Consider the following 26,881-nt stretch of genomic DNA (forward strand, 5'->3'; position numbering starts at 1 on the left):
GTTCATGTTTAACACAAACTGTCTGAGGATGAAGCGTCAGTTCCCCTTCCTCACCAGGCAGTCAGAACAGAAGGCGGAAGAGAAGAAAAGATGGGTCCCAGAGTCCACAAGATGCCTTCTGAGGCTGATCCTGCTCAGATAAGGTGGGGGCAGTAGATTGTCTGCTGGGACTGCCACACCAATATTCCCTGGGCTGCATGGCTTAAAGGAAGGACATTTACTTCTAACAGTTTGGAAGGCTGGGAAGTCCAAGATAAAGATCCAGAAAGATCTACTTTCTGCTAAGGACCCTCCCTGTGATTTTCAGTTGCCACCTTCTGTCCATGTCCTCACATGGCCTTTCCTCACTGCATGCATGGAGGTTGGGGGTGGAGGAGAGCTCAATGGGGTCTCTTTTTTATAAAGATACTAATCTTATTGAATCAGGGCCCTACTCTTATCATCTCCTTTAACCCTAATTACCGCCCTATATGCTTTATCTTCACATGCAGCTATACTGGAGGTTAGAGATTCAAGACAAGAATTTCCGAAGCACAATTCGGTCCATAGCAGGTAGGCTTTGGGGACACAGCCAAGGCGGGCATGAAGGCAAGGCTGGGCTTCTAGTCTCAGAGCACAGAGCACAGAGGTGGTTCCCATAACTCAGGACACTGGCAACTCCTCCCAGGTACTCTAGGTAACACAGAGACCACATTCCAGCCTTAGGGGCTATTGATAATGAAACATTATCACTCCTAAGCTCTCCCAGTATTTCTATGATCAGGCTTCTGTCTTAGGGTTATTAGGGGGTTTGTCTACCATCTAGTGTCAGGATTGTGGCTTAGCATCTTCTATAGGTTCACAGATGCTGAATCCCAATGAGTCTTGACTGTGAGTCTTTTCATGGATATTAATGAAGGGCATCCTAGGCCAGATTCATCCATCACTAGGCCATATTCATAAAATAATTTCTCTTGTCAGTAAACTAGTTACATAGTTGAGGACAAAAGATATTCAGAAAAGTTATTTGTCAGAAAAATATTATGAGCTAGATTCTATGACTCATGTGAGATGCCAAAGGTTTTGGAAAAGAGATGATGGGCCACGAGGAATCCTGCAGGACATAATGGTAGGGGTGGGAATGGGAAGCACAGGGTGCTGTTCTGGAACTGTCATCCCAGTCTCCTTCCTCCCATCCAAGAAACCCTTTCAGGGCAGCTCTGAGGACCACTGCAGCTAAAGAGGTGAAAGGGGGATCTTTCAGACGCCCCATTGTCCGCAGCCATTGAGCCTGCATCAGGATCACCTCTACTTGTATTTCTAGAATACCTGAGGTGTTTATCCAGGTACAGCAGACAGTGTTGGGTGTTGGTAATTACATGGAATATCCATTATGTTTCATGAGAACGTGCCCATTGTCATGTTGATTGGGCAGTGAGGTTGTTTCTTGATCAAAGTGAAGTCTCATGGAATATCCAAAAATGTGACATGAATTCCTCTCGAAAGTGGCCATGATAGCCCCAGCATCTAATTGTTTGACATATATTTAAGTGTCCAAGAAGCAAGCTATTGCCATAGTCCTTTTCCCTGCGCAGGGGATCCTTTAATAGTTCAGTCACTCGGTTGCTATTTTCCTGACCAGGTGACTGGGTTGTTGACAATGGCCCATGATTTAGTGGAAATGAGTAAAATATAGTGTAGGGGCAGCCTGCGTGGCTACTGTCATTGCATGTAGTGTGGCCCATTGGGTAGAATGTCCATGTTCAGTGTCAGTCAAAAGACGCCATCCCCTGGCTGGATGGTGGCCACACCCAGGGGACCCACTGGTGTCTGTTTCGTACAATCATCAGGGCTCCATGCCATACTGACACAGGCATGTCTCTGAATCTTTGGCTCATTGTGGCCAAAGGAGAAGCTAAATTGTCCCCTATGGGTCATTTGTTTCCTTCTAGGAAGCTTGTCATTTGTTTACGGCATTCATTCATTTGCACATGGATCCTGTGGGAACTGGGTTAGGGCAAATTCTGACGGCATCATTTCCATTTAATAATTTGGATCTGTTGGGCCTGTCCAACTTTATTGATTGTGTTTGTAGGCAACAAAGTGAGAATGGGTAGTTAAGTTAGCAGTGTCATGCCTGATGCTCTAGCTCTTAGACACTCAGACCCTATCAGTTTCCTACAGCAAGCAAGGAGTGGCCTTTCAAAAGAGGCACAACCGGTGTCTGCTGTTGACACAGGCTTCAGTCAGCATGCATAGTAATAGTGAACACCTGGATTTCCATCAAGGAAACAGGCTCTAAAGGTTTTAAAGAAGTGCCTCAGTCATGCCTTGTTGAACAGATTCCAAGGGTACCATTGCAAAGGGCCTCGTTCAAGGATGGCAATTTTCTTCGTGATTTTGACTAATGTGACCAAAAGAACATGCAGGTAAGTTTTCTACCATCCCCAGTACCCAAAAATACCTACTAGCTTGTGGGTCTCCTTCTTATTAGTGGATGCCACCAGGACCAACAACAATTAATTATACCTGGAATATCTCCTCATAACTATACCTTGGATACCTCCTCGGTTTCCTGTTCAGGTGGCCTTGACATTCATCCTTCAACAGTCCGTCGTTGGTCTGCCAAAGTGGGTCGTTCCATTGTGACACCAGGCTTTGTGACATTTCCATCTTATTGTACCAACTATTAAATTAACTAGGTAGTGTTCCAATCTCTGTTGAATATGCAGTCTTGCTTTTGCTGAATAAGGTTCTGGGGCTTGGGAAGCTTAGGAGGCAGGTAGGAGTGGATATGCCCCACTGCCATGCCTTGAATACTTAGCTATGAGTGGGGATAGCCCCTCAGGCAGCAGTGATGTTCTGTGGCACAGCAGCAAAATGTCAGTACCTTTATTGCACTCAGCAGTGAGAACCATGGTTACCAGCACCCAACATGGCCCAAAGGGAATGGTCCACATGCAGATCAGGACGTGAGCACATACTCATCACGGGGTCCTCATTTGTCTGGACACCTTCTGATGTCATCAGTTTAATTTTTTCTGATGGGACCTGGAAATATTTTCAGGTGGATTACAGCATATAAAAATCCCAGAGAAGTCTGAATTCCTTTTTTTCACCTTTCACCTTGAGAGGAAAATAGGGCCAGTAGCCTCTGGTGGAGACCTTGGCCCTATTCCTAACTGTGCCGTTCAGACAAAGACATTTGGTCTGTAATGTGGCTTAACCAAACAATTACACCAACTGGGATGCACAAAACTTTCCTGGCCTTTTTCCATGTCTCTTTTATAGAGAGTGAGCCTCCTTTTCTGTGAAGGCCCTTTTTGTTGATTTTGGTTCCTTCCTAGATGCTTCAGGGACCACTGAGAGTATCTTTCTTGTTTCATTTTGAGTGATTCAGGGTCCATCTGATTACCCATGTCCTGTGCTCTCTGGCCCTAGGAATGAGCAGTCATACAACTGTCTAACAACTAGAGAACTGTGTACCCCATTCCTATTTCCACATTCTTTTCTCTCTGTCTCAATTCATAAGCCAGCTGATCCTTATTAATGGGAGGAGGACAAATGTCCCATTTATCCTCTCTCTTCATTAAACATCCATCTGCATGTCCAGCCCTTGCATCCCCAGGCTGATGTCTCTGTCCTGGGCCAGATGCTGGAGAATATTTTTCCTCCAACTTTACCAATAAGCCATAGTTCTCTCAGATCAAACCTACTCACTGCACCAATTTTGCCAAGAAAGTTTGCTGTGCACAGGTCACCAACTTACCCAAATCTAGTGAGACAGAACACCGATGCACAACCAGTTACATAAAGTGAATTATTACTTACAGAGAGTCAGCATGAGAGAGCACAAAGCTCCCTGGGCCTGATTGACTCTAGGCCATGCATACCCACAAGGACTGCAGCTGAGGGGCCCTGGAATGCAGCCCACCTTGGGTTTTATGTCTTGGGATCACATGACACACTGAACTAGTGTTGAAGGAATTACTGTTTCCTGTAGGGACAGAAACAGAACCCAGGCTATATTGGCCAATCTTGCCCTATCTCAGAATATTACATTTCCAGAACATTCTACAGTTATTCCTGAAAATTACAAGCAAGAAAGGGAAGGAGACTGGGTTGATTCATGACTAAATGGAAACTGTTCTGCAAATACCAAAGTGAAATCATAACTCAGTATTTTTGTGACTGAGTTATTTCACTTAGTGTAATGTCCTCTAGTTTCATGCATGTTGTAGCATGTGTCAGAATTTCACTCAATAATATTCTATTGTATGCATATACCACATTTGGATTACCAGTTCTCTCCTTTGTGAAGATGTGAGTTGCTTCTACCTTTTGGCTATTATGAATAATTCGGTTCTGAATATGGGTAGACTACTATCTTCTCAAGTTAATGTCTTCAATTAATTGGGTATATGTCCAAAAGTGTAATGGCTGAGTTATATAGTATTTCTATTTTTAATTCTTTGAGGAATCACCGCATGGTTTCCTATAGAAGGTGGGCCATTTACATCACCACGACAGTGTCCACAGCAGTTCCAAATACCTATATTCTTATCAAGTCTGGTCAGTCTCTGTTGGGGAAAAAAAATCTCCTAATAAGTGTCAAGTGTGGTTTCTTTTTATTTTTCTATGGATTAATAATATTGAGCATCTTTTTCTATGCTAGTTATCTAATTATCTCTAAATAATCTTCTTTAGGGAAATATCTATTCATGTACTTTTCTCATTTTTAATCAGGTATTTTATTTTTATTGTTGACATGTAGGACCTATGTTTGTACAGTAGATATTATTAACCTCCATCGGATATATGATTTACAAATATTTTCTTCTATTCCACATGTTGCAATTTCACTGGATTGATTATGTATTTTGATGCACATTTTAAATTTTTATGTAGTCCAATTTATTTTTTTTCTTTTGCCTGTATATTGGTGTTAAAAGTGTCAGTGTTTAAATGTCTATAAATACTGACTTACTACACTGAGGAGGTCACACTAGGCCATCTCTCTGATGGTGGAGCTAAGAATTTTACACTCTCCCATTTTGTACCAGGGGACAGTGCAGATACGTGAGAACCCAGTGGTTTTGCCGAGCTTATTTGTCTTGCATTTGTGGTGACATGGGTAGTTGTTCACGTTGGCTTCCTCTGGCAGGTCCACCTGGAAAGCATTATATTTAGCAAGAAAAAAGGAGAGAGTGAATGATGGCCCTATGGACTGTGTATATTCTCTGTTGGAAATGTCAAATCCATGAAGCATAAAGGGATTTACTAGAGATATTAAATTCCCTACAAATTGTTGAAAGGCCGTAAGGAACAGGCTCCAGGCAAAGACACAAGAACAATTCCAAGAACGGCACTTGGAGCGCAGGCTGGGGAGGAGCTCCTGCTGCCTGAAACTCCACATTCAAGCTGTCTCCTGCAGAAAAGAGAGCAGCTCTTCTCACCACTGTCCCCAGAAGGACAGCAGCTCTACTATCAACTGCTAGAGACCTGACCCCTTTCTCTGCAGCCCTGCCTGTGTTGATTACATCTTCATTTCAGTCTCATGCAGATTCATCTGTTTTCATACATACAGGGGTTATTTCTGCCCAAGTGCATCCTGTGGCTTTCTATCATAAATACACATCTTTCTACACTTGAATTTCCAGGCATTACTAGCACCAACTGCAGCATGCTACAACCTAACATAAAGATTTTCTTTACAAAGAACATCGTGGTACCCACATAACATTGTCGTCCCCAAAATGTGGGGAAACTCCAATCTGTTCAGCCCAATGCCATCTAGGAAAAAATGTTCTTGTCTCATGAGCCATTAATTTGTTTACTTATTATTTAATTTGTGGTCTAAATTGTAAAGGTGGCTAAAAATAGCACTTTGATTTTTTTTAAAGAAAGGGTGTATAGAAAAGATTAAATTATTTAACACACATATATGAATGACTCATTTCATTATTGTCAACAGCTTCTTTCATATTTATTTTATTCTCTAGTTTCTGGCAATACTTTTTCTATGGTAGCATCTGGAAAGGCTACTCCTCATGTCCTTGGCTTCCTAAGACCCAGATGTGGTGAAGAATGCCCATTAGCTGTGTTACTACACAGTGGTTTATGATTGAAATGAGGGAGAGAAAGTGCCTGATCTCACTCAAATGTGCTCATTTTCCTGAACTGGGTCACAGCCAGGCAGCACAGTCCTGTGGGCACTTGCCACATTTCTATCACAATATCTTCACTTGCCACATTTCTATCAACATGAGCGTGTCTTCCTTCACTGTGGAAAACACAGGGTGGGCAGGGTCAAGGAATAGCAAAAGGAGTACTTGGAGTTGCCTGAGCTTCCACACTGGTTTCTCCAAATGTTTTCGATCCATTTAATTTATGATAATAAACACTTTTCTGCCTAACCAGACATAACTGCTTTTCTCAGATCCAACTGATTCAGTGATAAAGCTATAGAGAAAAATAAATACATTTTTCGACGTTTAAGCTGACCAGGAGGCTATCCCTGGTGTTTACCCCTTCATATTCCACTATGCGTTTCATCTTCCCTTTGCCTCACTGGGGATCCAAGTGCAGATAATGCTTCATATGTCTGTGATCCCTAGAACTTCATCCTGATGACTGTTGAAATCATCTCTGAGTTTTACCAGTGGAAATATTCCAGAAGGTCCCCTAGGGTCCATATTTTCTGTACTTCCTCTCTAAAATATGTAAAATCAATTATGTTTGCTCTTGCTTTATATGGACTCGATCTATGGCCCAAGAACACACTCTAAAACCCTTTGTTGACAATTTGTCCAGTATTGTATTAAGTCTAAATGGTCACATGTTTATCATCTCATTTCTTCCAATTTAATGGAATAATTGTTATGTCAACTCTTTGGATTAAGAACCATTAACCAGGCCAGCGCTGTGGCTCACATGTGTAATCCCAGCTCTTTGGGAGGCAGAGGTGGGCGGATCATGAGGTCAAGAGATCGAGACCATCCTGGTCCATATGGGAAAACCATGTCTCTACTAAAAATACAAAAATTAGCTGGGTATGATAGCATACACCTGTAGTGACAGCTACTTGGTAGGCTGAGGCAGGAGAAAAGCTTGAACCCGGGAGGCAAAGATTGAAATGAGCCGAGATGGTGCTAATGCTCTCCAGGCTGGCAGCAGAGCAAGACTCCATCTAAAAAAAAAAAGAACCGTCAACCAGAAAACCACAGCCCTGAGAAAATAGAAATCAAGTGTTTCAAGGTGTTCAGTTGGCATAACAATGATGAGTCTACAGCTCATTTTCAAGATAAAATTATTCTGTTTATGGGAGTAAAAGCACCAATCCCCCTGAGTGTTTCAGAGCCTCCACCACTTCTGAAAGCATAGCAATTCAACAGCACAAGGGTTTGTGTGCCAACTTCGCTTGACTAATAATGAGTTTTTCCCCATCTATAGGGAAAGCTGCACCTGTGCACATGACAAGAGCATGAGCTACACTTCGCTTCACTTATTTTTTGAGGTAAACAGCTTGCTTGATCCAAATCCATATCATAGACGAATTTCCTGACACTGATAAAAGCACTTGGAAAATCCTCAAGTAATATTTTATACAGAAACATAACCGAAAAGAAAGGCAAATTCATATGTAGGAAAATAACCACTGCCCTCCTCATGTTACATGAGGTCCACTAGAATCACCTGATACCAGCTATTAGTCTGAGCCCTAATGTGTCATACAATGTTAAGGGTTCTTCTTGGCAAATTAGGTATTTATAAGAGCCAGTAGCCCTGTAAGTCTCAGTTATTTGCAACTCATATTATTGAGTCCCCACTGGGACCTCCACAACATTGGTTCATGATACTCCCTGAGAAAGCTGGGAAAGGTGACTGACTGAAGTCCAAGTGTTGAATCATCCTCATTATTAAAAGCCCCTGCTCACTAATGGCATTTCAATTAATATTCAGTTGGAAAGCATTTTCTTTGATTATGCCTCATTTTTGAAACATCTAGTCATAGCTCATCCAGAATGGCTTTGTCTGCAATCATCCTGTTGCATTTGTTTTGAGGCTTGATGATCTGTGAAAACCAACAGCCAATATGATGAAGTTGCTGTTCTCTTGGCAATGTGATCATCAGACGTAATCCTTGCAGTTTACCTGCTGTTATGGTTTTTACATTTCCAGGGCTTCCCTGACAATGGCACTGATGTGACTCCATCCAGCATCCATTGTTGTGAGAACTCTATTTGGCATATCATCATTGTGGGCATGAACATAATGGAGACTTTCATAGGATGCCATGGTTAATATTCAATATTAGTCAAAATTTGTTCTAGTCCTAACCTGGGAACTCTACTTAGTTGGAAAAATATTATAGGTAAGGACAAGCATTTGGTAGAGTTTTAAAATAAAGAATACAAAGAAATTTTCTTAGCAAGAGTATCAACTATATGTGGTGCACAGTGCCATTTTTGTATGGAATGTAACAAAGATTATTTAAATGTATATGAATACTATATATATTTGTAGCCAATATTTTATCAAATAAATGCATTTTCACTTCTATGTATATTATATACATATATGCACATTCTTCCATAAAGTAAATTTTAATTTTTTATACTGAAATACTAATTAGTTTTAATTTTGACTTTAATTTTTCCCTTAATAACTTCATAATTTCATTACTAAATGTTCACATTTATACCACCAATTTAAGAAAAATATATTTGTCTATAAAAGGTGTAAATACTGTATTAAGAAGCTTTCATGCATTAGTGATTGGTAACTGGTTAAATATACAGCTCAGTGGGTGATAACAGGAAACATTTGTTTTCATGTTCATGGATGCTCATGTTCACAATCATCTGGCTGATCAAGGAAGGGCTCAGCTGAGTGGTTTCTCTGAAGGGCACTGAGCTTGCCTTCAGTCTATAGATATCAATTTTCTGAGGACAAGGCTGAACAGCAGTGAGTACACATGACACAAGATTCTTGTGGCAGGTCTGAGGAGTCAACAACATCCCAAACCAAACTGCACAGTTGAATTTAAGCCCAATAATTTCTAACATAGTTTCACACATTTTAAATATATTCCTTTACTTCAGTGAGTACAAATTTTCAAGAAAATATTAACTCCATTTAATTAAAAAGGTGTTTGATCATTCCATGGACAAATAATTGTGCTTTCAACCTTTACAACCTTGAAAATATTTGAAAACGTAAATTTGCATGGAGAGGAAAATAAAGCTGGATGTGTTTTCAACATGTGGCTTTAAATATATTTTTTTAATGGCCTCATTGTGGAAGAAATCATTTTAAATTATGTAAATGTTCCTTTTCGTCTCTCTTTTGTCCTGTAGAGTTGCCCAATAAGAAGTCCTCCCATGAGATGTGGAAGTCAGAAAAGAATGACTCAATATTCTCCATTGGTACTTAAGACAGACACAGGGACAGAGGTTAGGACTGGAGAAACATCTGGAAAGATGCTGTAGGAAGCTGTCAGCATCAGCACACCCACCCTTACACTTCCACACAGGATTGAGGACCACATGGTTAGAAAGCCCATAATTAGGGGCAGGTGCATTCTCTTTTCTGAGGGAGCACCAGAGAATCCTGCTTCTAATATCTTCTTCATGACTACTATATCCTTGGCTTTGAAAGGTCGTAGTGGGAAAGTTAATCATAGGAATTGGATAATTCTTGTCATAGCCAACAGAGCCAAGAAACCAGGAGGAAAGGCACTCAGGGTGCAAAATATTGTTTCTAGAATGCAATTGAAATAGGCCCTATTATCCCATGGAACCAATGTTTATGGATTTTTGAATAAATATAGATATTGACCCCTCCCCCGGTCTTAAAACTCAAGATAGTTACATTTGTCTTATCTGAGTTCTTTTTTCAAGAAGCCAACCATCAGGCCCCCAGATACCATCAAGGAGCTGAAACTTACATATCACTGAAACAGGATAGTGAGATCCTTCGCCCATTATGATTGCCTAACTGACCTCCTGCTTCCTATTGACCAAATTATCTTCCTTATGCCTCCCTATTTCCTGTTTTCCCACATTTCTTCCCTGCTCTATAAACCTCTAACTTTAGTTTCTCCCGGACATACATTTGTGAATGGTGTCCCATCTCCTTGGCTGCAGCACCTGATTAAAGCCTGTTCTTGGCAATACTTGTTGTCTTAGTGATTGGCTTTCTGTGTGCTGAGCAGCAGGATCTTCACTAAATCCCTGGCATTTCAATAACAAAGTTTTCTGCAAGCTTCACTGCTCTGGCTTATTGTAACCTGAAATCAAATTTACCCACAACTTCTGAGATAACTTGATATTATTCTAGGATTCACTTTGTCCACCACTGCTTATCAGCCTGAGCTTGACAGCTGCCAACCCTTCTTCGTGCCAATGAATTTTCTCAAAGAGCAATAGGTAATATTTTCCCTTTTTCATAAAACGCTAACATTCTCCTGTTCTTCGAACATACTGAAGACCATTGAGTTTTCCTGTATGTCCCATATGGCAAATATTTCTTTGCAGGCAAAATATTGAATTTAGAGATTCATCTCTCCATTTTATTTAGACTTCAGTAGTTTAGACTCTAATTCTCTGTATTAAGACAATTCCTGCTTAGAATATCTATAGTGGCTTCTTCTGTGTTATTTGAATTCCAAACGAAGCCATAAACTAGACTCCTCAGGTGTCATGATTTCTGTCTTTATTAACTCAGGAGAGGCATTGCTATATCTGTGCAGCTGGGGCTGAGAAAGAGAAAAGAATTCGGGTACAGAGGTGACTTCATGTCTCCCTCTACCGACACCATCAGAGTGTGGCTGCATCTGAGGAACACTCTCAGCCCATGGAGGCATCAGGAGGAGCAGCTGGGGCAGCCCAGCCTCACACATCTGCTTCCCTGGGGGTTTATGTTCGGGTGTGTAACACTGTGGGAGGGTTACTGTTATACTGTTGACAGTAATAAGTTGCAAAATCTTCAGGCTGCAGGCTGCTGATGGTGAGAGTGAAATCTGTCCCAGATCCACTGCCGCTGAACCTTGATGGGACCCCACTTTCCAAATTGGATGCGTAATAGATCAGAGGCTTCGGGGCTTTCCCTGGTTTCTGCTGATACCACGCTAAATAACTGCTAATGCCCTGACTCGCCCGACAAGTGATGGTGACTCTGTCTCCTACAGATGCAGACAGGGAGGATGGAGACTGGGTCATCTGGATGTCACATTTGGCACCTGAGGTTGGAAACATAAAAACAAATGTCCAAATAATTAATCATGTAGTAAGAGAACTTCCCTAAAAAGGCAGGCAGTACTGAGCTCACTGGCTTAGGTAAACTTCTAATGTTCCCCTTCCTTACCTGAGAGCCAGAGCAGCAGGAGTCCTAGGAGCTGAGCGGGGACCCTCATGTCCATGCTGTGTCCTGACTGGGTGTGAATCCTGCATGAAGCGTGCCCAGCCTATTAATAAGTCTTTAGGGCAGGAGGATGTGTTCTGGGAACATGCAAATGAGCAGGGGACAGGGCAGGCTGGGCACAGCTGCAGGGCTGGCTCATCTCAGTAACTCAGCACCAGCTCAGAGTCCCCAGGTGTCCCAGGTAAGACAATGGTAGCACAAATTTGTCTGAAGAGATATGTTTCTACTGGGGACTATTTTGTTATGAGAAACCTTTTTTCAGGTTTTTTTTTTTTTGAATATTTGAAATATTCCTCAGGAACCGATGGAGTAATGTATTTCATTAGTGTGTGGGGATTATTTAGGAAAATATTCTTGTTTGTAGGAAACACGTAGTACAACGTTAGATGGTAGGATTCTTAGGTCTTCAAAAGACTCTTGTATGATTCCAGTTAGTGAAGGGGATAAGTGAGCTTTACTTGCAAAATTTCTGTGAGTTTAACATTGTTGTTTTCTAAAAACGTTAAAAATAAAATTTATTGATGCGATGATATATATATGTATTTGTAATTATTAGGTTAGTCTTATGCCATTATTCTTACCAGTATAAGATCAAGCAATTTACTTCAGATATACTAAGTTGATATCGTGTTTCCTCAATGCATGCAGTGCTCACAGATCTACCATTTCAAGAGCTACAGGTCTCTATAATACCCGGAGACTAAATGGAGTGCACCTTATTCTTGTTTTGGGCTCCTCCATAGTCCACCCTCTTTTCTGCCATTGAGTATTATTTCTCAAAGTTCTCCTCGTTTAGTGAGGGTGACCAGTGCACGGAGGATGTCCCTGCCATGCACCATCAATGCCACTTTCCTCTTTTACATTTTATCAGTGACTGGTGATATCATCCTGATGCAGACACAAGCCTCCCTGTTAGCATCTTTAGGAAAGAGACACTCAATCTTGTATCAAGCAATTGCCTTTTGTACATGGAGAAATGAGCTGGATCCAGATGAAACCGTACATGGGTTTACACTCGTTATATCTCATCTCTCTAATGTACCCAAAAATGTCCCAGCCTGGCTCAATAGCAGGGGAAGTGGATCCAACTACATCAGCTTTAGTGGGCTGTGGCCTAGGGCTGTACAAAATTTTACTGATGCCTGAATAGGGAAGCCAAATCACAGTGCTGTAGCCTGTGCACAAACCTTTCTGCTGCATTGTAAGCTGCCCGAATTTTAAGGGAATTTGCTGATATTGGGAGAAAGGAAAAAAGTTCCATTTGTCCTCTAAATGTTTGCTGAAAATAAATTGACAAAATGAAGAATAATAAGAGAAAAGGCAAACAAAATTCATTTGAAGTGCAGCAGGATATCATAGCAGGGTGATTACCCAGATAATTCAGTGAGATCCAGTTGATTTTATTTTCTTTCTAGGGAAGAGGGAATTGGGAAGTGCAGGCAACCTAGAGAGAATAGATGAGAATAGAAGTGCATCTTCAAAAGAACAGGTAACAGCCTGCCTGGATAAAGTATCAATTCCCAGTCTCTTCTATTTTTGATTCCTGTTTTGTGTTAATCTTCCCTGATATAAAAATTCTCAGGAAGAATTTTCTTGACAATTGGTTTCCTTCTGGAGAATCTGCTTTTAGGCAGATAAAGGATATTTAGGAAAAGCCTTTTTGTGCATTTGCTGTTTTCTAAATACTGTGGGTTTTACATATCATCATACAAATGCAGCATAGTTTGAAATGTTATTTACCGGATTCCTTTAATTACAACCCACCTGCCAAGATGCTGTTCCAGAGAGATGCAGCTACAGACTGAAAGAGCTGTTGACCCCTGAACAATGTGGAGGTTGGGGCACTGAGCACTGGTGCAGTTGAAAACCTGTGTAGAACTTTTGCATTTCTAACTTAAGTACTAATAGCTTACTTTTGACTGCCAGCCTTAGTGATAAAATAAATAGTTGATTAACACTGTGTTTAAGTTATTTATATGATATACTCTATTATTCCAATAAAGCATGGTAAAGAAAAAAATGTTACTAACAAAACTATAAAAATGAGAAAATATATTTGCAACTTATTAATTGCTTGCTCACAGGTGACACACACAGAAGAAAATATAAGTGGATCTGCAAATTTCACACCCAATTTATTCAAGGGTTAACTGGGCCAGGATGAATGTAGCAGTCCCCATCTGTAGTCTAGGGCTTTCCACTTTGCTGTACCTCTGCTCACTTAGAATGGCAGTATACATGTCTTATGTTCTTTAGGGTCTTGGGCAGAGAACTCTGCCTGCATGCATTGCTGGCCAAACGGCCTGGAATGTATATCCCTTAGAAAGTGCCATGATTTGACACTGTCCTCCAGAATCCATCTGTTGTAAAGTTAATTCTCAGTATAATGGTATTGCCATGTGGGGCCTACTGGGATGCGTTTAGGTCGTCAGGGTGGAGCCCTCTAGTGGAATACATTAATGCCACTATAAACAGGGATTAAAAGGCTGGGATCTCTCTCTCTCTCTCTCTCTCTCTCTCTCTCTCTCTCTCTCTCTCTTCTGTTCCTCTGTCATGATAAACTATGGCCTTCCTTCCTTTGAGGGACCCAAAACTCCTGGACTCACCTTGAAAATGGAGAAAGCAGACCTTAACCTGCCCATGCCTTGATCTTAAATTTCTCATTCTCCAGAAGTGTGAGAAAATAAATTTCTGTTCTTTATGAATTGCACAGTGACAAGGAATCTGTCATAGCAGCTTGAAATAGAACAAGAGAGACACCTGACAATCAGTGAGGACAGGATGAGGGGTATACATACCCCAGCTTCCTAGTCTCCCAGGTGGAACAGCCCAGAGGAATTTAGTCCATGTTTCCACATGTGGTTGATCTTCAGTTCTCCTGAGTCAGGTGGGTTGTTGATGTGTCTTTTAGCATTCATCTTCTGTTCCCTTCCTCACTTTCCTCCTTTCCTTCCAGTGTAAATTTGCTGCTTAAATGGGAATCATCATTGCTGGTAGACTGAAACTAAGATAGTAAAAAAAAAAAAAAAAAAAAAAAAAAAATTGTTATTCTTTTGTATGAGGGGTATTAATCATCTCAAGTCTTATCATTTCTTTATCTTTGACATGTAAGAATATTCAGGAAACAATTTGTCTTTACCAATCTATTCTAGATTGAATTTATGCAATGATTTCTTTTTCTGGGTATTAAAACCAAAAGTTAAGTTGTAAGCCACCAACCAGCTGAATGGACTCCTCTCTTGGCAGAGAGAACTTCAAAGAAATCTGAAAAACTAGGTTAGGCCATGACTGGCAGTTGGATTTAGATGTGCCTCATTATGCTGTCCTCCCTTTGGGGTTCAGACAAAACTGACCAGCATTATCATTATAGCTGAGATCTTTGGACTGATAAAACAGATACTTTGTAGCAATAAGATACCATACTCCAATATGACAGATAATAGGCCCTGAAGAAAATCTAAATATTTTACCCCAAAAGTATTTCTTTGACCTATTCGGAAGTGGCCCTGCAAAGCTGCCTGTTGTCAGGAAAATTTGCATTCTATAGAGAATCTCCTCCCGTTACTAAGTCTTTTTTAAAGAGTCTGACATTTTTTAAAGGTCTGATAAGCAACATTCACCATCTACTTTACTTGCTACCCATAGGATTCATCTATGCGACAAGAATCTTTGCTTCCACACCCCCTTTTCTAGACTCAAGCATTTCTTTATGATGAATTCAACTCTTTAGACAGAGCTTAACTCTTTCAACCAGTAGCCAGTCAGGAAAGCTTTGAATCCACCTATGACCTGGAAGCCCCTGCTTGAAACTTTCCGACCTTTCCAGGACAAACTAATGTATATCTGATATGTATTGATTTATGCTTTTGCCTGTAATTTCTGTGTCTCCCTAAAGTGCAAAAAAACCAATGTGTAATCCAATCACCTTGGGGACATATTTACAGGACTTCCTAAGGCTGTGTCACAGGACATAAGTCATATTTTTGGCAATATAACTCTGTAAATTGATTGAGTCCTGTCTCAGATACTGTTTTGTTTCTACTGGGTCTCAGACTTTGAAAATCCTCTAAAACTACCTAGACATCAATATATTAATCTACATTAGTGACAGTGGAGTGAGTGAACCCCAACAGATAAAAATCACAAGTTAGAGGAACCCGAGTCTAAGATTTTGTCCAGCTCTCTTGATTCATAAAAATACTTCGTGATTTTTTAAATTTTACTTTAGAGAAGGACAACCCTGGGGAATATGTTTCTTGTTGGTAGAATCAATAATGTCCCACCCCAAAAGATGTCCATGTCCTCGTCTCTGGAACCCAAGTGTTATAGGAGCTATTAAGAAATTATTTTAGGCAAAGAGAGAGGAAAGGGGGTCCTTGGGAAGGTTTTGTTTCTTTTAAAGCAGCTCCAGAAAAGCTTCTTGTCTAGCAGGATGCAAATCCCAGCCATTAGAAACCGAATTCACCCAAACATGGCGATTCCCTCCTTCTTCTTCCTTGTCAACACTTGTGCTTGGAGAAAAACCTAGAAAGATGCTGTAGGAAGCTGAGAGCAGCAGCACCCCACCGTTAAGCTTTCAGACAGGAATGAGGACCACATGGTTAGATAGTCCATACTTCAGGGACAGACGAATTCTATTTTCCGAGGGAGTACTAGAGAATCTTGCTTCTACTATCAACCTTCCTGACTACTATATCCTTGGCTTTGAAAGGTTGTAGTGTAAAAGTTAATCGTAGGAATTCAGTCATTCTTGTCATACCCAACAGAACCAAGAATCCAGGAGGGAAAGGCATTCAGGATGCAAAATACTGTTGCTAGAACTCAATTGAAATAAGCCCTATTATCCCATGGAACTAATGTTTATGTTTTTTTGAATAAACATAGAAACTGACTCCCCCAGTCTTAAAACTCAAAATAGTTACATTTGTTAATCTAAGTTCTTTTTTCAGGAAACCAACCATCAGGCCTCTAGATACTATCAAGGACCTGAAAGTTATATATCACTGAATTGGAAGAGTGAGACATCAGACCCTTTGCCCATTATAATTGCCTAACTGACCTCCTGTTTCCTGTTGATCAAATTATCTTCCTTACCCCCCCATTCCTGTTTTCCCACATTTCTTCCCTGCTATATAAACCCCTAATTTTAGTAGTTCAGGGAGATACATTTGCGAATCGTGCCCCATCTCCTCGGTTGCAGCACCTGATTAACACCTGTTCCTTGGCAATGCTTGTTGTCTTAGTGATCGGCTTTCTGTGTGGTGAGCAGCAAGATCTTCACTGAATCCCCGGTATTTCAGTAACAAAATTCTCTGCAAACTTCACTGCTTTGGCTCATTGTAACCTGAAATCAAATTGATCCACAACTTCTGAGATAACTTGACATAATTCTAGGATTCACTTTGTCCACCACTGCTGACCAGCCTGAGCTTGCCAGCTCCCAACCCTTGTTAGTGCCAATGAACTTTCTCAAAGAGTCATAGGTAACATTTTCCCTTTTCCATAAAATGCTTACTTCTCTTTGTTCTTCCAACATATTGAAGACCATTGAGTTTTCCTGTATGTCTCATTTGGCAAATACTTCTTTGCAAGTAAACATTAAATTTAGAGATTCAGCTCTACATTTTACTTAGACTTCAGTAGTTTAGACTCTAATTCTCTGTATTAAGACAATTCCTGCTTAGAATATCTACAGTGGCTTCTTCTCTGTTATATGAATTCCAACTGAAGCCATAAACTAGACTCCTCAGGTGTCATGATCTCTGTCTGTATTAAATCAGGAGAGGCATTGCTATGTCTGTGCAGCTGGCGCTGAGAAAGAAAAAGGAATTGGGATGCAGAGGTGACTTCATGTCCCCCTCTACCAACACCATCAGAGTATGGCTGCATCTGAGGAACACTCTCAGCCCATGGAGGCATCAGGAGGAGCAGCTGAGGCAGCCCAGCCTCACACATCTGCTTCCTTGGGGGTTTTTGTTCGGGTGTGTAACACTGTAGGAGGATAACTATTGCGCTGTTGACAGTAATAAACTGCAAAATCTTCAGGCTGCAGGCTGCTGATGGTGAGAGTGAATTCTGTCCCAGATCCACTGCCGCTGAACCTTGATGGGACCCCACTTTGCAAATTGGATGCATCATAGATCAGGAGCTTAGGGGCTTTCCCTGATTTCTGCTGATACCACGCTAAATAACTGCTAATGCCCTGACTCGCCCGACAAGTGATGGTGACTCTGTCTCCTACAGATGCAGACAGGGAGGATGGAGACTGGGTCAACTGAATGTCACATCTGGCACCTGAGATTGGAAACATAAAAACAAATATCCACACAATTGTAAGAGAAGTTCCCTGAAGAGCCAGGCTGTACTGAGCACACTGGACCAAGTAAATTCCTAATGTTCCCCTTCCTTACCTGGGAGCCAGAGCAGCAGGAGCCCTAGAAGCTGAGCGGGGACCCTGATGTCCATGCTGTGTCCAGACTGGGTCTAACTCCTGCACGAAGTGTAACCAGCCTATTAAGAAGTCTTCAGGGCAGGAGGATGTGCCCTGAGAACATGCAAATGAGCAGAAGATGGGGCAGAAGGGGCACAGCTGCAGGGCTAGCTCATCAGAATAACTCAGTACCAGCTCAGTGTCCCCAGGTGTTCCAGGTAAGAGCAGGGTAGCACAAATTTGTTGGCAGAGAATGTGTTTCTACTGGGGACTATTTTGTTATGAGAGACAATTTTTAGGTTTTTCTTTTTTTTTTGACAGTTTGAAATATTCCTCAGGAGTCGATGGAGTAATGTATTTCATTGGTGTATGGGGATGACTTAGGAGAACATTCTTGTTTGTAGGAAATACATAATAAAATGTTAAACGGTATGATTCTCAGGTCTTCAAAAGACTCTCAAATGATTTTTGTTAGGGAAGGGTGTACTTTGTCCTATACTTGCAACATTTCTGTGAGTTTAACATTGTTCCTTTATAAAAAAATTAAAAATAAAATTTATTGACATGATGCTATGTATATGTGTAAGTATTAGGTAATGGTGTTATGCCATTGTTCTTACCACTATAAGATCAAGCAATTTACTACAGAAGCACAGAGATGATACCATGTTTTCTCAATGCATGCAGCACTCACAGATCCACCATTATCAAGAGCTGCAGGTCTCTGTAATACCCAGAGACTAAATGGGCTGCAGCTTATTCTTGTTGTGGGCATCTTCATAGTCTACCTTCTTTTCTGCCACTGAGTGTTATTTCCCAAATTTCATCTCTCTTAGTGAGGGTGGCCACTGCACGGAGCATGTCCCTGCCATGCACCATCAACGCCACTTTCTTCTTTTACTTTTTATCAGTGATTGGGACATCACCATGACCCAGACACCAGCAACCCTGTTAACATTTTTAGGAAAGAGACACTGAATCTCTTATCAAGCAATTGCCTATGTACATGGAGAAAGCAGTTTGATCCAAATGAAACTGGAAATGATTTGCAATCATTATATCGCACATCTCTAATGTACCCAAAAATGTCCCAACCTGCCTCAGTAGCAGGGGAAGTGGATCTAACTATATGAACATCAGTGGGCTGCAGCCTAGGGCTGTGCAAAATTTTACTGATGCCTGACTTCGTGAGCCAATTTCCAATGGCAATATACATGTCTTATGTTCTTTACAGTCTTGGGCAGAGAATTCTGCCTGCATACATTGCTAACCAAATGGCCTAGAATGGGTATCTCTTAGGCAAGTTCTGTGGTTTCAGAGTGTCCTCCAGAATCCATCTGTTGAAAAGTTAATTCTCAGTGTAGAGGTAATGCCATATGGGGCCTATTGGGATGTGCTTAGGTTGTCAGGGTGGAGCCCTCTAGTGGAATACACTAATGTCACTATAAGGAGGCATTGTAGTGCTGGGATCCCTCTCTCTCTCTCTCTCTCTCTCTCTCTCTCTCTCTCTCTCTCTCCCCTGCTCGTCTGTCATGTTAAGACATGGCCTTCCTTCCTTTGAAGGACCCAAAATTCCAGGCATCATCTTGAAAGCAAAGAAAACAGACCTTAACCTGCCCATGCCTTGATCTTAAATTTCCCATTTTCCAGTCGTGTGAGAAAACAAATTTGTGTTCTTTATGAATTACACAGTGACAAGGAACCTGTTATATCAGCTTGAAAGAGAACAAGAGAGACAGCTCACAATCAGTGAGGACAGGATAAGGTGTACACATACCCCAGCTTTGTCATCTCTCAGGTGGAACAGCCCAAAGGAATTTAGTCCGTGTTTCCACATGTGGTTGATCTTCAGTTCTCCTGAGTCAGGTGGGTTGTTGATGTATCTTTTACCATTCATCTTCTGTTCCCTTTCTCACTTTCTTCCTTTCCTCCCAGTGTAAATTTGCTCCCTAAACAGGAATCCCCATTGCTGGTGGACCCAAACTGAGATATTAAAAAGAAAATCATTAATCTTTTGTATGAGGGGCATTTCTCATCTGAATTCTAATAATTTCTCTTTCTTTGACATGTAGGAATATTTAGGAAGCACTTAATTTTTCTTTACCAATCTATTTCAGATTGAATTTTTGCAGTGAATTTTTTTTTTTTTCCTGTGTGTTAAAATCAAAAATTAAGTTGTAGGCCACAAACCAGCTGAGTGGACTCCACTTTTGGCAGAGAGTACCTCAAAGAAATTTGAAAAACTAAGTTAGGCTATGACTGACAGATGGGTTTAGATGTGCCTCATTGCACTCTCCTGACCAAACAGATGCTTTGTAGCAGTAAGATGCCATACTTCAACATGACAGAGAATAGGCCCTGAAGAAAATCTGAATATTTTGCCCTAAAAATATTTCTTCATCGTATTCTGAAGTGGCCCTGCAAAGTTGCCTGTAGTGAGGGAAATTTTCATTCTTGAGAGAATCTCCTCCCCTTACTAAGTCTTTTCCTAAGAGTCTGACTTTTTTTTTTTAAACGTCTGATAAGCACCATTCACCATCTACTTTGTCTGCTACCCACAGGATTCCTCCACATGACAAGAACCATGGCTTCCACACCCCCTTATCTAAACTCAAGTATTTCTTTATGATGAATTCAACTCTTTAGGCAGAGCTTAACTCTTTCAACCAGTGGCCAGTCAGAAAACCTTTGAATCCATGTATGATCTGGAGCCCTTGCTTCAAGATATCCTACCTTTCTAGGACAAACTAACCAGCATTGTCATTACAACAGAGATCTTTGGACTGACAAAACAGGTACTTTTTAGCAACAAGATACCATACTCCAACATGACAGATAATAGGCCCTGGAGAAAATAAAAATATTTTACCCTAAAAATATTTATTTGACATATTCTGAAATGGCCCTGCAAAGCTGCCTGTTGTGGGGAAAATTTGCATTCTATAGAGAATCTCCTCCGCTTACTAAGTCTTTTCCAAAGAGTCTGACATTTTTTAAAGGTCTGATAAGCAACATTCACCATCTACTTTACTTGCCACCCATAGGATTCATCTACATGACAAGAACCCCCCGTTTTCTAGACTCAAGCATTTCTTTATGGTGAATTCAACTCTTTAGGCAGAGTTTAACTTTTTCAACCAGTAGCCAGTCAGGAAAGCTTTGACTGCACCTATGACCTGGAAGCCCCTTCTTCATGATACCCTACCTTTCCAGGAAAAACTAATGTATATTTTATGTGTATAGATTTATGTCTTTGCCTGTAATTTCTGTGTCTCCTAAAGTGCATAAAATCAATGTGTAATCCAACCACGCTGTGCACATGTTTGCAGGACCTCCTAAGGCTGTGTCACAGGCCATAAGCCATATATTTGACAAAATAAACCTGTAAATTGATTGAGACCTGTCTCAGATAGTGTTTTGCTTACATTGGGTCACAAAATTTAAAAATGCCTAAACTGCAGCAGCCCGGCATTCCTCCAGGGCCTCCTCCCCCAGGATCTTGCTTCAAGTACTGGAAATCTGGCCACTGGGCCGAGGAATGCCCACAGCCTGGGATTCCTGCTAAGCTGTGTCCCATCTGTGTGGGACCCCACTGGAAATTGGACTGTCCAACTCGCCTGGAAGCCACTCCCAGAGCTCCTGGAACTCTGGCCCAAGGCTCTCTGACTGACTCCTTCCCAGATCTTCTCGGCTTAGCAGCTGAAGACTGATGCTGCCTAATCACCTCGCAAGCCTCCTGGACCATCACAGACACTCTGGGTAACTCTTACAGTGGAGGGTAAGTCTGTCCCCTTCTTAATCAATGTGGAGGCTACCCACTCCACATTACCTTCTTTTCAAGGACCTATTTCCCTTGCCCCCATAAGTGTTGTGGGTACCGATGGCCAGGCTTCTACACCTCTTAAAAATCCCCAACTCTCGTGTGAACTCAGACAACATTCTTTTATGCACTCCTTTTTAGTTATCCTCACCTGCCCAGTTTCCTTATGAGGTCGAGACGTTTTAACAAAACTATCCGCTTCCCTGACTATTCCCGGGCTAGAGCCACACCTTATTGCCACCCTTTTCCTCACTTCTAAGCCACCTTCCCATCTTCCCCTTGTGTCTCCCTGACTTAATCCACAAATATAGGATACCTCTATCCCTCCCTGGTGACTGATCATGCACCCCTTACCATCCCGTTAAAACCTAATCACTGTTACCACCAGAGCCTGTTATCACCCACCTGTTAAAACATGGCCTCTTAAAGCCTACAAATTCTCCTTACAACTCCCCTATCCTACCCATCCAGGAACCGGACAAATCTTACAGGTTGGTTCAGGATATTTGCCTTATTAATCAAATCTTCTTTCCCATCCACCCTATAGTGCCAAACACGTATACCCTCCTATCTTCAATACCCACTTCCACAACTCACTATTCTGTTATTGACCTCAAAGACACCTTCTTTACTATCCCCTTGCATCCCTTCTCTCAGCCTCTTTTTGCCTTTACTTGGACTGACCCTGACACCCACCAATCCCAACAACTCACCTGGACTGTTTTACCCCAATGCTTCAGGGACAGCCCACACTACTTTGGCCAGGCCCTTTCTCATGGTCTGCTTTCTTTTCACCCATCTGCCTCCTACCTTTTCAATAGTTTGATGTTCTTCTTTGCAGCCTCTCTTAGCAATCTTCCCAACAGGACACTATCCTGCTTCTTCAACATCTCTATTCAAAGCGGTACTGAGTATCCCCCTCCAAGGCACAAATTTCTTCCCCTGGTGTTACCTATCTCGGTTTAATCCTCCATCAACATACACGCACCCTTCCTGCAGACCGTGGTCGGTTAATTTCCCAGACTCCAATCCCCACCACCAAACAACAACTCCTTTCCTTCTTAGGCATTGTTGGATATTTCTGACTCTGGACACCAGGGTTTGCTATCCTAACCAAACCACTTTACAAGCTCACAAAAGGTAATTTAACTGATCCCTTAGACCCTACGTCTTTGCCCCATTCTTCTTTTTGCTCTCTCAAAAAGGCCCTAGAGAGAGCTCCCACACTAGCACTCCCCGACTCGTCCCTTCCTTTTTCCTTACGCACAGCTGAAATACAAGGCTGTGCTGCTGGAGTCCTCACACAGGAGCCAGGACCATGGCCTGTTGCCTTTCTATCAAAACAACTTGGCTGAGTGCGGTGGCTTACGCCTGAAATCCCAGCACTTTGGGAGGCTGAGGCGGGCGGATCACGAGGTCAGAAGATCGAGACCATCCTGGCTAACACGGTGAAACCCTGTCTCTACTAAAAATACAAAAAATTAGCCAGGCGTGCTGGCGGGCACCTGTAGTCCCAGCTACTTGGGAGGCTGAGGCAGGAGAATGGCGTGAACCTGGGAGGCGGAGCTTGCAGTGAGCAGAGATTGGGCCACTGCACTCCAGCCTGGGCAACAGAGTGAGACTCTGTCTCAAAAAAAACCACAAAAAACAACTTGACCTCACAACTCTGGTGTGGCCCTGATATTTGCGTGCAGTGGCAGCTGCTGCTGTAATACTTCTGGAAGCCCTCAAACTCACAAGCTATGCTCGACCTACCCTCTACAGTTCTCATAACCTTCAAGCATGAATATCCTCCTTACACCTTTCACACTTAACTATCTGCTCATCGACTCCTCCAGTTCTATTCATTCTTTATTGAAACCCCAACAGTAACTATTGGCCATGGACATGATTTCAACCCAGCTTCTCACTTAGTACCCAACACAAGTCCTGAACCACATTACTGTATTTCCCTGATACACATAGCATCTTCCCCCTTTCCTCATATTTCTATTCTTCCAATTCAAAATTCAGACCACCCAATCAATTGTCACCAGCTAATGTTGGATGTACTGATGTGTCCCACAACTCTATTATCAAAACTGCTGCACTTCCTCCCTCCACCACTTCCCAACAAGTCAAACTGATTGCTATAACTCGTGTGCTCTCTCTCGCTAAGGGAATGCACATTAACATTTATACTGACTCCAAATATGCTTTGCACATGCTCCATAACCATGCTGCCATCTGGGCTGAAAGAGGCATCCTTACCACACAAACCTCTTCCATTATCAATGCCTCCCTAATAAAGGTCCTCCTTAAGGCTGCTCTCCTGCTAGCCAAGCCTTTAGTCATTCATTGTAAAAGACACCAGAAACCTACTTATCTTATTGCAAAACGAAATGCCTATACCGACAGGACAGCAAAAGAAATAGCCAATGACTCCACACCCGTTAATATTCCACCTCCCACTCCAGAGGGCCAGCATGTTTCTTCGTCATCTATCACTCCCACAAACTCTTCTGAAAACCTGCCTTTCCAGTCTTTTGCAACTCAGGGCAAGTGGTTCTTAAATCATGGAAAATTCATTCTTCCTGCCTCACAAGCTCAGTCCATGCTTTTTTCCCTTCGTGACCACTTCCATGTGGGATACAAGCCTCTGACTCGCCTCCTGCAGCCCCTCATCTCCTTCTCTTCATGGAAATCCATCCTTAAGACCATCACCTCTCAATGCTGTGTCTACTATGCCACCAGCCCCCAAGGCTTTCTTGGGCCTCCTCCTTTTCCTACACATCAGGCTCGTGGATTTACTCCAACACAAGATTGGCAGATTGACTTCACTCCTATGCCCCATTTCTGTAAATTTAAGTATCTCCTGATTTGGATCGACACATTCACCAGATGGGTCGAGGCCTTTCCCACTATCTCTGAAAAGGCTACTGCAGTCATTTCTTCCCTTCTAACAGATATACTTCCTTGATTTGGCCTCCCTACTTCTATTCAATCTGATAATGGTTCGGCTTTTATTAGTCAAATCACCCAAGCTGTCTCTTAGACTCTTGATATTCAGTGGAAACTTCATAACCCCTTGTGTCCTCAATCTTTAAGAAAGGTAGAAAGAACTAATGATCTTTTAAAAACAAACCTCACCAAGCTCAGCTTCCAACTTAAAAAGGACTTGACAGTACTTCTTTCCACTTGCCCTTCTCAGAATTAAGGCCTGCCCTCAAGATGCTACAGGGTACAGTCCATTTGAAATTTTATATGGACTCAATTTCTTGCTTGGCCCCAACCTTGCTCCAGACACTGGCCCTCTGGGCAACTATCTTGCAGTCCTCCAGCAAGCTAGACAGGAAATTCTCCAGGCTGCTAATCTTCTCTTGCCTCCTCCAGATTTCCAGCCATGTGAAGCCACCCTAGCTGAACGATCAGTTCTTGTTAAGAGTCTGACCCCTCAGGCCGGGCGCGGTGGCTCAAGCCTGTAATCCCAGCACTTTGAGAGGCCGAGACGGGCAGATCACGAGATCAGGAGATCGAGACCATCCTGGCTAACCCGGTGAAACCCCGTCTCTACTAAAAAATACAAAAAACCAGCGGGGCGAGGTGGTGGGCGCCTGTAGTCCCAGCTACTCGGGAGGCTGAGGCAGGAGAATGGCCTGAACCCAGGAGGCGGAGCTTGCAGTGAGCTGAGATCCGGCCACTGCACTCCAGCCTGGATGACAGAGGGAGACTCCGTCTCAAAAAAAAAAAAGCCCTCCAGGACTCTGAAGTATATCAGTTAGAAGGGGCCGCAGCCCTGCCCGGCCCCCACGTATTGNCCTGGGTGACAGAGGGAGACTCCGTCTCAAAAAAAAAAAAAAAAAAGAGTCTGACCCCTCAAACTCTATAGCCTCAATGGACTGGACCCTACCTAGTGATCTATAGCACCCCAACTGCTGTCCATCTGCAGGACCCTCTCCACTGGGTTCACCATTCCAGAATAAAGCTGTGTCCATCGGACAGCAAGCCTGATCTTTCCTTTTTCTCCTGGAAGTCACAAGTACTCTCCCCTACTTCCTTTAAACTCACTCACATTTCTGAAAACATGAATAACTCTTATAAGCCTAATATGTCCCTTCGTTCTATTAGGTCTATTCATCCTCACCCTACTTTTTGCAACAGGGCTTTACGCAGTCACTCCCACTACTTGGACTGTGCTCCAAAAACTTGTCATCCCTACTATCTTCTGTCTAGTCATACTTCTAGTCACCATTCTCAACTACTCATAAATGCCCTGCTCTTGTTTACACTGCTGGTTTACACTGTTTCTCCAAACCATCACAGCTGATATCTCCTGGTCCTATCGCCAAACCGCCACTCTTGACTCCCTCTTAGAGTGGATAGATGATCTTTGCTGGCAGGGCACACTCCAATACTTTCACCCTGATGAAGTCCTATTCTTTACTTTTATACTCACTGTTATTCTCATTCCCATGCTTATGCCACCTTCTCCCTCTCCCCAGCTATCTCCACCACACTATCAGTCTCACTCACCCTCTCCCAGCCATCTCTAATCCCTCCTTTGCGAACAATTGCTGGCTTTGCATTTCCCTTTCTTCCTGCACTTACACAGCTGTCCCCCCCTTACATACCTACTGTGCAACATCTCCTGCCTCCCAACATCTCCCAACTTCTTTCAACAGCCTTAACCTTTAGTCTCCTGAAGAATTTCTTTACTTTCTAGACAGGTCCAGCAAGACCTCCCCAGACATTTCATATCAGCAAGCTGCCACCCTTCTTTACACTTCCTTAAAAAGCCTTTCTCCTTATATCAAGTCTACTCCCCCAATGTTTGGACCCCTCACAACACAAGCTACTATTCCTGTGGCTGCTCCTTTATGCATCTCTCGGCAAATACCCACTGGAATTCCCCTCGGTAACCTGTCATCTTCTCGATGTTCCTTCACTCTTGATCTCCAAAGACCAGCTACACACATCACTGAAACAATTGGGGGCTTTCCAGCTCCATATTACAGATAAGCCTTCTATCAATACTGACAAACTTAAAAACATTAGCAGTTATTATTGCTTAGGAAGACATTTACCCTATATTTCGCTCCGTCCTTGACTGGTCTTCCCCTTGGTCTTCAGACTCTCCTCCCAGACCTTCTTCTTGTTTGCTTATACCCAGCTCCGTAAATAACAGTGAAAGGTTGCTCATAGACACTCAACACTTTCTCTTACACCATGCAAATCGAACCTTCCCCTCT

General features: G+C 42.3%; 2 gene segments (V, D, J or C); both read right to left on the minus strand.

Moving 5' to 3' along the window:
- Positions 1-10,898: 10,898 nt before the first annotated feature.
- LOC112604957 lies at positions 10,899-11,413 on the minus strand. The segment is given in 2 exon segments: positions 10,899-11,221; positions 11,347-11,413. Coding segments are annotated over 2 exon segments (378 nt in total).
- Positions 11,414-17,350: 5,937 nt separating this feature from the next.
- Positions 17,351-17,868, minus strand: LOC112604951. The segment is given in 2 exon segments: positions 17,351-17,697; positions 17,814-17,868. Coding segments are annotated over 2 exon segments (402 nt in total).
- Positions 17,869-26,881: the final 9,013 nt, after the last annotated feature.

Source organism: Theropithecus gelada, chromosome 13 (genome assembly GCF_003255815.1).
Source record: "Theropithecus gelada isolate Dixy chromosome 13, Tgel_1.0, whole genome shotgun sequence".
Classification (NCBI taxonomy): Eukaryota; Metazoa; Chordata; class Mammalia; order Primates; family Cercopithecidae; genus Theropithecus; species Theropithecus gelada.